Source organism: Rutilus rutilus (genome assembly GCF_951802725.1).
Source record: "Rutilus rutilus genome assembly, chromosome: 21".
NCBI lineage: Eukaryota > Metazoa > Chordata > Actinopteri > Cypriniformes > Leuciscidae > Rutilus > Rutilus rutilus.
Genome location: NC_140226.1, coordinates 35322938 through 35334325, shown reverse-complemented (window position 1 = coordinate 35334325; position 11388 = coordinate 35322938). Strand labels below are relative to the sequence as shown.

At 45.7% G+C, this 11388-nt stretch overlaps 1 protein-coding gene across 2 annotated transcripts in view; it reads left to right on the top strand.

The window, feature by feature from the left end:
* The window catches only part of mok (MOK protein kinase), a 14694-nt gene extending 3676 nt beyond the window's left edge, over window positions 1-11018 (top strand). For both annotated transcript variants that reach the window (XM_084392603.1, XM_084392604.1), the window contains 7 exons: window positions 2362-2540; window positions 2657-2758; window positions 3278-3451; window positions 6975-7080; window positions 9885-10043; window positions 10123-10757; window positions 10902-11018. In XM_084392603.1, coding sequence (XP_084248729.1) covers window positions 2362-2540; window positions 2657-2758; window positions 3278-3451; window positions 6975-7080; window positions 9885-10043; window positions 10123-10197 — 795 coding nt within the window. In that variant the 3' untranslated portion in view covers window positions 10198-10757; window positions 10902-11018. The remainder of the gene's footprint in view (window positions 1-2361; window positions 2541-2656; window positions 2759-3277; window positions 3452-6974; window positions 7081-9884; window positions 10044-10122; window positions 10758-10901) is intronic.
* The last annotated feature ends 370 nt before the right edge of the window (window positions 11019-11388 follow it).

Sequence of the window (11388 nt, the reverse complement as noted above, 5' to 3'; positions counted from 1 at the left end):
GTTCTGACAGAACGAGGTTCTGAAAACCGTCCCTGATGTTCTGACAGAACGAGGTTCTGATGTTCTGACAGGACGAGGTTCTGAAAACCGTTCCTGATGTTCTGACAGAACGAGGTTCTGATGTTCTGACAGGACGAGGTTCTGAAAACCGTCCCTGATGTTCTGACAGAACGAGGTTCTGATGTTCTGACAGAACGAGGTTCTGAAAACCGTTCCTGATGTTCTGATAGAACGAGGTTTTGAAAACTGTTCCTGATGTTCTGACAGAACGAGGTTCTGATGTTCTGACAGGACGAGGTTCTGAAAACCGTCCCTGATGTTCTGACAGAACGAGGTTCTGAAAACCATTCCTGATGTTCTGACAGGACGAGGTTCTGAAAACCGTCCCTGATGTTCTGACAGAACGAGGTTCTGAAAACCGTCCCTGATGTTCTGACAGAACGAGGTTCTGATGTTCTGACAGGACGAGGTTCTGAAAACCGTCCCTGATGTTCTGACAGAACGAGGTTCTGAAAACCGTTCCTGATGTTCTGACAGGACGAGGTTCTGAAAACCGTCCCTGATGTTCTGACAGAACGAGGTTCTGAAAACCGTCCCTGATGTTCTGACAGGACGAGGTTCTGAAAACCGTCCCTGATGTTCTGACAGAACGAGGTTCTGAAAACCGTTCCTGATGTTCTGACAGGACGAGGTTCTGAAAACCGTCCCTGATGTTCTGACAGAACGAGGTTCTGAAAACCGTCCCTGATGTTCTGACAGAACGAGGTTCTGAAAACCGTTCCTGATGTTCTGACAGAACGAGGTTCTGAAAACCGTTCCTGATGTTCTGACAGAACGAGGTTCTGAAAACCGTTCCTGATGTTCTGACAGGACGAGGTTCTGAAAACCGTCCCTGATGTTCTGACAGAACGAGGTTCTGAAAACCGTCCCTGATGTTCTGACAGAACGAGGTTCTGAAAACCGTTCCTGATGTTCTGACAGAACGAGGTTCTGAAAACTGTTCCTGATGTTCTGACAGGACGAGGTTCTGAAAACCGTTCCTGATGTTCTGACAGAACGAGGTTCTGATGTTCTGACAGGACGAGGTTCTGAAAACCGTCCCTGATGTTCTGACAGAACGAGGTTCTGAAAACCATTCCTGATGTTCTGACAGGACGAGGTTCTGAAAACCGTCCCTGATGTTCTGACAGAACGAGGTTCTGAAAACCGTCCCTGATGTTCTGACAGAACGAGGTTCTCATGTTCTGACAGGACGAGGTTCTGAAAACCGTCCCTGATGTTCTGACAGAACGAGGTTCTGAAAACCGTTCCTGATGTTCTGACAGGACGAGGTTCTGAAAACCGTCCCTGATGTTCTGACAGAACGAGGTTCTGAAAACCGACCCTGATGTTCTGACAGGACGAGGTTCTGAAAACCGTCCCTGATGTTCTGACAGAACGAGGTTCTGAAAACCGTTCCTGATGTTCTGACAGAACGAGGTTCTGAAAACCGTCCCTGATGTTCTGACAGAACGAGGTTCTGAAAACCGTTCCTGATGTTCTGACAGAACGAGGTTCTGAAAACCATTCCTGATGTTCTGACAGAGCGAGGTTCTGAAAACCGTCCCTGATGTTCTGACAGAACGAGGTTCTGAAAACCGTTCCTGATGTTCTGACAGAGCGAGGTTCTGAAAACCGTCCCTGATGTTCTGACAGAACGAGGTTCTGAAAACCGTTCCTGATGTTCTGACAGAACGAGGTTCTGAAAACCGTTCCTGATGTTCTGATAGAACGAGGTTCTGAAAACCGTTCCTGATGTTCTGACAGAACGAGGTTCTGAAAACTGTTCCTGATGTTCTGACAGAACGAGGTTCTGAAAACCGTTCCTGATGTTCTGACAGAACGAGGTTCTGAAAACCGTCCCTGATGTTCTGATAGAACGAGGTTCTGAAAACCGTTCCTGATGTTCTGACAGAACGAGGTTCTGAAAACCATTCCTGATGTTCTGACAGAGCGAGGTTCTGAAAACCGTCCCTGATGTTCTGACAGAACGAGGTTCTGAAAACCGTTCCTGATGTTCTGACAGGACGAGGTTCTGAAAACCGTCCCTGATGTTCTGATAGAACGAGGTTCTGAAAACCGTTCCTGATGTTCTGACAGAACGAGGTTCTGAAAACCGTCCCTGATGTTCTGACAGGACGAGGTTCTGAAAACCGTCCCTGATGTTCTGATAGAACGAGGTTCTGAAAACCGTTCCTGATGTTCTGACAGAACGAGGTTCTGAAAACCATTCCTGATGTTCTGACAGAACGAGGTTCTGAAAACTGTTCCTGATGTTCTGACAGAACGAGGTTCTGAAAACTGTTCCTGATGTTCTGATAGAACGAGGTTCTGAAGCTGGCAGACTTCGGGTCCTGCAGGAGCATCTCCTCCAGGCCTCCTCACACCGAGTACATCTCGACCCGCTGGTACCGAGCGCCCGAGTGTCTGCTGACCGACGGACACTACTCTCAGAAGATGGACGTGTGGAGCGCCGGCTGCGTGTTCTTCGAGATCCTCAGGTACTGCTAGTGTGTGTGTGTGTGTGTGTGTGTGTGAGAGAGAGAGAGAGAGTGAGTGTGAGTGTTCCTGTCTGGAATGGTCATCATACTCTAACGGGCCATTTCATGTCTTCTAGCCTGAGCCCGTTATTCCCTGGGCGTAACGAGCTCGACCAGGTCAACAAGATCCACGAGGTGTTGGGCTCGCCGGACGACACACTGCTGCAGAAGTTCAAACAGTGAGAACAGCATCAACACACACACACACACACACACACACACACACACACACACGCCTCAGATCTGCTACAGAACCATCAAACCTCCACCAGAAAGCCTTGAACTCAGAGCATATACTGTAGACACTCACCATTACACCACATCTGATACTGTACCATCATCATGCTAACCCTTGATCCGCACACTGTAGTTTATACACTGATACACTAGTGCTGATAATCAGATTAAATAATGAACCTCAATCAGTCTCTGGAATCCAGATGTTGTTACTGACACATGAACTCATATCTGTGTGAGACCAGACCAGCATCTGAAGTGTGTGAGAGTACTCCTCAGTCTGGCGGCGTTCAGAATGATCACACACACTTGTGTTGCTTCTTAGTTAGGATGAACAAGACAATTTAATCTTATTTCGCTTCTTTTCAGATGTTTCTCATTGTTACGCAGCTCTAACACTCCACACACACCGATCATCACTGCTGACATCATCTCTGTGATTGTGTTCCCTGTGTGTGAAGGTCTCGTGCGATGCGGTTTGATTTCCCTCCTCGGAAAGGCTGTGGGATTCCTGCACTGGTTCCTCGCTGTTCCTCTGCTAGCCTGTCTCTGCTGGAGCAGATGCTGACCTACGACCCCGAGGAGCGCATCAGCGCCCGCGCAGCACTGCAACACTCCTGCTTCAGAGATCTGCGGTCAGCACACACACACACTCACTCTCACACACATATATTACTCTCTTACTGGACACTTTAGTTAGTTTAGTTTGAGTGAGTATTCCCACATCGGCTGAAGACTTTTGCATGATGCCTGTCAGAATAAAGCCCAACATAAAGACTTTAACTGTGACTTTGACAGTCAAGGAGTGTGTTCATCCCTCTGGTGTGTGTTAGAGATGAGTGCAGGAGTGTGTTCATCCCTCTGGTGTGTGTTAGAGATGAGTGCAGGAGTGTGTTCATCCCTCTGGTGTGTGTTAGAGATGAGTGCAGGAGTGTGTTCATCCCTCTGGTGTGTGTTAGAGATGAGTGCAGGAGTGTGTTCATCCCTCTGGTGTGTGTTAGAGATGAGTGCAGGAGTGTGTTCATCCCTCTGGTGTGTGTTAGAGATGAGTGCAGGAGTGTGTTCATCCCTCTGGTGTGTGTTAGAGATGAGTGCAGGAGTGTGTTCATCCCTCTGGTGTGTGTTAGAGATGAGTGCAGGAGTGTGTTCATCCCTCTGGTGTGTGTTAGAGATGAGTGCAGGAGTGTGTTCATCCCTCTGGTGTGTGTTAGAGATGAGTGCAGGAGTGTGTTCCAGGGCTCTAGAGTGCGACCAATTTGGTCGCATATGCGACCAAATTTTGTAAGTGTGCGACTAACATTTTTCCTAGGTCGCACCGGTGCACCTAACGTCCTCGCATCCCCTGCCTCTCCACGAACGTTTGTTGGCGTTTGTTCTCCTTTGACGGAACCCACCCTCTTCTCTCACGCGATGCCACAGCTCGCACAACACGACAGCCCTGCTTAATGAGTGATGACGGAGGACAGAATTAAACATTCAAACGTAGCCTGGTTACACTTAAGGTCTGTTATATTAGTCTGATTTTATTTTAAATTTCGGCTTCCAAAGATTATAAAAAATAATATATTGAGGTAAAACCATTAAAAACTATCTACGCGCAACTTCTTCCCTTCGCAGCATTACGCTGTCATTTCTCCCTAAAACTCAGAATCAGAATCAGCACGATCGGTGATTGTTGTAAATGCAGTCTAGCTACTGTTGCTAAATTGCGGGACGCGTTTAATAATTGAAAGAGCTATTAAAAACACAAAAATCTGCGCAAGAGATGTTGTTCGCATGGCGGCGCGCGCTCCGAAACAGTCCGAGACAAGCTAATTATACTTTCGGTTTCATGTGCAGATTGTGCGCGTCTAAACGATCAATTGTACACAAAAGCGTGTCAAAATTACCGGCTTTGAGATTCACTAAAAACAGTTTATGTCTTAAATGGACGTAGTTATGGAAATAGTTGGGAGAATATGGTGCATCAGTAGCCTATTAGATCTGCACCCGGTCTTAAAGGGGCCGCAGTCTAATAAACATGCTGACGATTGCGCCATTACTGCAAATCAAACAACAAGAGAAAAATCACTCACAGCTCTCGAAAGAATAACTTCAGCTTTGATAAGCATTAATCTATTTATGATAAATTTTACAGTGTTATTTTACATTTTATTACTTTATTAGATTTCTTTTTAGACCATGCCTGAACAGTAGTAGGCCTTCCTGAAATTAAAGCACTGTGTAGGCCTATATAAAGTGTATCTTTGTTTAATTGTTTATCTATTGTTTATCTTTGTTTATTATATATAAAACAAAAATAACCATAAGAATACAGTTAAAGTACTGTATCGATAAGCAGTATCGGTAAGAGTAGGAATACCGTTAATAATTGTGCTTCAAAAAATAAATAAAAGTTTTTACCTACACCTTCTTGTTTAAATTCATTTACATAATATATATGAATGTGTATAGAGCGTGATAAAAAGGTGACCTTAAAATTGTGGCGTTAAAGGTGATACATCCGAGGAAAAAGTTAGGCGCACCAGTGCAACCAAGGCAAAAAGTTAGTCTGGAGCCCTGTGTTCATCCCTCTGGTGTGTGTTAGAGATGAGTGCAGGAGTGTGTTCATCCCTCTGCTGTGTGTTAGAGATGAGTGCAGGAGTGTGTTCATCCCTCTGGTGTGTGTTAGAGATGAGTGCAGGAGTGTGTTCATCCCTCTGGTGTGTGTTAGAGATGAGTGCAGGAGTGTGTTCATCCCTCTGCTGTGTGTTAGAGATGAGTGCAGGAGTGTGTTCATCCCTCTGGTGTGTGTTAGAGATGAGTGCAGGAGTGTGTTCATCCCTCTGCTGTGTGTTAGAGATGAGTGCAGGAGTGTGTTCATCCCTCTGCTGTGTGTTAGAGATGAGTGCAGGAGTGTGTTCATCCCTCTGGTGTGTGTTAGAGATGAGTGCAGGAGTGTGTTCATCCCTCTGGTGTGTGTTAGAGATGAGTGCAGGAGTGTGTTCATCCCTCTGCTGTGTGTTAGAGATGAGTGCAGGAGTGTGTTCATCCCTCTGGTGTGTGTTAGAGATGAGTGCAGGAGTGTGTTCATCCCTCTGGTGTGTGTTAGAGATGAGTGCAGGAGTGTGTTCATCCCTCTGGTGTGTGTTAGAGATGAGTGCAGGAGTGTGTTCATCCCTCTGGTGTGTGTTAGAGATGAGTGCAGGAGTGTGTTCATCCCTCTGCTGTGTGTTAGAGATGAGTGCAGGAGTGTGTTCATCCCTCTGGTGTGTGTCAGAGATGAGTGCAGGAGTGTGTTCATCCCTCTGGTGTGTGTCAGAGATGAGTGCAGGAGTGTGTTCATCCCTCTGGTGTGTGTTAGAGATGAGTGCAGGAGTGTGTTCATCCCTCTGGTGTGTGTCAGAGATGAGTGCAGGAGTGTGTTCATCCCTCTGGTGTGTGTCAGAGATGAGTGCAGGAGTGTGTTCATCCCTCTGGTGTGTGTTAGAGATGAGTGCAGGAGTGTGTTCATCCCTCTGGTGTGTGTTAGAGATGAGTGCAGGAGTGTGTTCATCCCTCTGGTGTGTGTCAGAGATGAGTGCAGGAGTGTGTTCATCCCTCTGGTGTGTGTCAGAGATGAGTGCAGGAGTGTGTTCATCCCTCTGCTGTGTGTTAGAGATGAGTGCAGGAGTGTGTTCATCCCTCTGGTGTGTGTTAGAGATGAGTGCAGGAGTGTGTTCATCCCTCTGGTGTGTGTTAGAGATGAGTGCAGGAGTGTGTTCATCCCTCTGGTGTGTGTCAGAGATGAGTGCAGGAGTGTGTTCATCCCTCTGGTGTGTGTCAGAGATGAGTGCAGGAGTGTGTTCATCCCTCTGCTGTGTGTTAGAGATGAGTGCAGGAGTGTGTTCATCCCTCTGGTGTGTGTTAGAGATGAGTGCAGGAGTGTGTTCATCCCTCTGGTGTGTGTTAGAGATGAGTGCAGGAGTGTGTTCATCCCTCTGGTGTGTGTTAGAGATGAGTGCAGGAGTGTGTTCATCCCTCTGGTGTGTGTTAGAGATGAGTGCAGGAGTGTGTTCATCCCTCTGGTGTGTGTTAGAGATGAGTGCAGGAGTGTGTTCATCCCTCTGGTGTGTGTTAGAGATGAGTGCAGGAGTGTGTTCATCCCTCTGGTGTGTGCATCCCTCTGGTGTGTGTTAGAATGGCGGAGAGGCGAGTGGGTCTGCGGAGGAAAGCTGAGGGAGAGTCCAGCAACACACCGGCGTCTGATCAGCTGTGGCGGCTCGCGAGACAGGGCCGGAGACAGGTAACCCTTCAGAAGATCTCAACGTGATCTCAGAACCACGTGATCTCAGAACCACTGATCTCAGAACCACGTGATCTCAGAACCACTGATCTCAGAACCACTGATCTCAGAACCACTGATCTCAGAACCACTGATCTCAGAACCACGTGATCTCAGAACCACTGATCTCAGAACCACTGATCTCAGAACAACAGGGCTGTTGACACGCAAACGTTGCACAACGTTTTTTAAACAGAAGCGGTGATGCGTTGAACACACTGTTCTGATGAGCAAGAGTTGCAGCTATGGCAGCTGAGAAGGCCATTCTTTGTGTTCTTTGTGAAGCATTTTCTGAGCCTGATGAAGTCGGTATAAATATGTGTTTAATACTACAAAATATGCCCGATGTTACTGTTACTGCACTTGCCGCCCAGAACAAAAGAGAGCATCCCAATCGAGTGAAGGCATTGCTGAAACTGAAGCACACATCTTACCTAATTCAGAGTAAAACACATCTATTTAGCCTCACATACTGACTTTATTTGTAGTTCATACTGTTTTAATACCCTGTATTTTCTTTCTCATTTTTAGGAAAAGCACTTACTTACCATTGTTTATTTCTATACCAAATGTCATACACTTGCAATGAAGCTACAAATATAAACAACTACATCATTATGTTGATATCCTATATTTTTACAATAAAACTTACGACAAACATGTCTTCTAATATCCTCAGTTGTTGCGTATACCGAGCTGCATCGGACACATTTGTAAATTACTTTCCTTGAACCCATTGTGCGAGTTCACTTTAATACCACGTGCTTTATATACATGTTGCTGCTGATTGGACTGCAGTTCTGACACACCCACCAAACAAGAGAAAACATACTCAAACCCCGTTGCACACCGGTGCACGCCGTCTCCAGGAAACATGACGTTCAACCCGGAAACCGTAGCAAAACGTTGCGCACCGTTTTGAACTTGAACGTGCCCCAGGTGTGTTGGACATCGGCTGCGGATGTAACCGATCGGCGAGAGTAGCCGCGTGCAGGCGGGAGGAGCTGCAAACGGAGACGTGAGGTCGGACACTTTCTGTTCCCGTAGTGACCGCTCACGTGGTGTTTGCATTCTTTACCGCAGCTGAAGTGAAATAAATGCAATATTTGCCAAATAATACACAGATGTTTCAGAGACATTTTCATTCAATACTTTATGTAGCTACTGCTTCATACAGCGTCTGTTTGAACAAGAATAAAGTTCAACATAAGCTACTATCAATGAGGTGGAGTCTACGTTTTTTAATCAGTTTTAATTTGATAAACATGACACAATATAACATCGCAACTACATGAAAAGAGTGTTTACTGTTATAAAAAACTGATTTGTGAGCTTTAGAGGAACTAAAGGTGTTCGAATAAATACGAAACACACGTGATCGTTGTCATGCGGTGAATCCGGCCAATCGTAGAACAGCTGTGTCGTCATCAGCCCTCGTGCAGCCGCTCTTGAGAAGCTGCGCTGGCTGAGGTCTCCGGCTACTCTCGAATCGCTCTCGCGGTGCTTTGATGGCATACGTCACAGTCACGCGGCGTCGGCGCTGTATCAAGTCGGACAAAATTTCTAACCGGCATGCACTGCTTCAAGTCAGCCTCCGATCGGCCTGCGCAGAGCTGCATGAAGTCGGACAAGCCTAACGTGATCTCAGAACCACTGATCTCAGAACCACTGATCTCAGAACCACGTGATCTCAGAATCACATGATCGTGATCTCAGAACCACTGATCTCAGAACCACTGATCTCAGAACCACTGATCTCAGAACCACTGATCTCAGAACCACGTGATCTCAGAACAAAAGGCTTGTTCGACTTGAACCGGCGCTGCACAGACCAATCGGTTAATGACATCAAAATACCGCGAGAGCGAATAGAGAGCAGACGGCTCCTTATGCTTTTGAATTGCTCTCACGGTACTTTAATGTCATTAACTGATCGGTATGTGCAGCGCCGGTTCAAGTCGAACAAGCCTATAGTGATCTCAGAACCACGTGATCTCAGAACCATGTGATCTCAGAACCACTGATCGCAGAACAACGTGATCTCAGAACCACGTGATCTCAGAACCCATGATCTCAGAACCACTGAACCCGTGATCTCAGAACCACGTGATCTCAGAACCACGTGATCTCGGAACCACGTGATCTCGGATCCACATGATCTCAGAACCACAGTGTGGAGAGTGATTGTTTACTGTAACACACGTCTGTGGTGTCGGGAACACTGGTGGTTCATGAACTCACACAAACGCATCCTAGAAGAGATTCCTGCACAGCGCAAACATGCACAACATTACTTTACAACTTCCATTTTGCACACAATAAGACAAATGCACAAGTGAAGATGCACAATGAACTCAAACATAAAGAAATAACATTATTCTCATTAGAATGTAGTTTCAGGAGCTTTTCACAAGGACACGTTTTTATGAAATGATGATGCATGTTTCAGCTACTACATAATACATGTTTGAATATTTAATTTCATTCTGCACTTTGTCATCAACTAAAATTCTCATTGTTGAATTAAATTAGATGCCATTTTAGTTTGACTAAAACAACCATCGTAAAAAATTAACACTGCCTCCCATTTTTAGTCTTTGGGAAAAGTTTCTTGAATTTGTGCTATTTTACTGCATTCCTCCCTTTGAACTGTGTTAATGTTAATGAAACATTTTTTGTTTTCTTTCATTAAGAAACTAAATGCATTTTGACAGAGAAAGAAGTACGTAGTCTCAGATCTCCGCTGTTTCTCCCGTTGTCCTCAGCATCTGAAGCTCGACCCGCTCAGCCGACGCCACTTCCCTCTGGAGCTGCCGAAGCTCAACCTCGGGGTCCCGACACACACGCTCCCGTTCCCTGCGCCGACGCCGTCCCACCGCGGCTCTCTGCCTGCCATCTCCAAGTGCCACTCGCGTCTGAACAAAGTAACCTTCACACTTTCACAGTCCAATTTTCCACTTAAGATGAAACTCCTGTTTGTACTGATCGTCTTTTCTTCTGAAGCCCAAAGAGGAGCCGCAGCATCTGAAGAGCTTCTACATGCCTCGTGCGCTAGAGCGCCACCCGCAGGACTACTGACGCCAGCCCGCTAGAGCGCCACCCGCAGGACTACTGACGCCAGCCCACGCTAGCAGAGCTCAGGCAACACTTACACTTCACATCATACAATAAAGCTCTTTACACACACTAAAACGTGTTTTCAGACCAATACAAGCCGATATCTGCATCCCAAATCACATCATTACTTTACATGTGTCAGGCCGCTGAAAACAGGTTCTATAAGATGGATGTAGCATAAATATAAAGCAGTAGACTTTCATTCTACATTAGACCATCATTTAACCCAAATCTCTGTGAACGAGAGCGATCATCATTACACATGATCCTATATTTCCAGAGATTCATGATTACTGTTGTGACACACAACTACACTTATAGTCTTTAATAAAGGGGTTTTACACTACTCTTCTTCCAAGTGCCATGCTGTGACATCATAAATCAGGATTGCTTCCACATGTCTTTGTGTCACGATTCAATACATATCACTGCGATACTCCAAGACATGTGATGAAAGGTTAACAAATGTACTGTTGATTAAAATGCTACATTTGATTTGACATTGTGTGTGTAAATCAGGGGTGTCCAAACTCAGTCCTGGAGGGCCACTGTCCTGCAGAGTTTAGCTCCAACCCCAATTAAACACACCTGAACCAGATAACCAGACCTTGATTATCTGGTTCAGGTGTGTTTAATTGGGGTTGGAGCTAAACTCTGCAGGACAGTGGCCCTCCAGGACTGAGTTTGGACACCCCTGGTGTAAATGAACAGGCTTGGACTTAATGCTGGAAACCAAAGCACAGGACAATAGAGACTCCAGAATAAAGATATTCATGATTCTGAAGCTGGAAATACAGGATTATTGTAGGCGAATATGGTTGATCTCGTCACTGACGACATATTTAAAATAAATGTAGGCCACTCTTTACTGGTAGGGTTAGGGGCTGATGCCGAATAAAGACATCTGGCATTATCAGGACCAACAAATATTCCCCCATTGCATTATATTCAACATTATATAGTAGTTTAATCTAGTGCTGACACTAAAACTCTGAAAAATGTTGCAATATATTGTTACAGCCCTACTTCTAACACAGTAAACTACTGTATACAGATGCACACTGGGAAGGCTTACATTAATGCATTTGGGCAGGACATTCACCAAGCACTGTGAACACTGATAACAAGCGGCATTAATAAAAGTTAGATTTT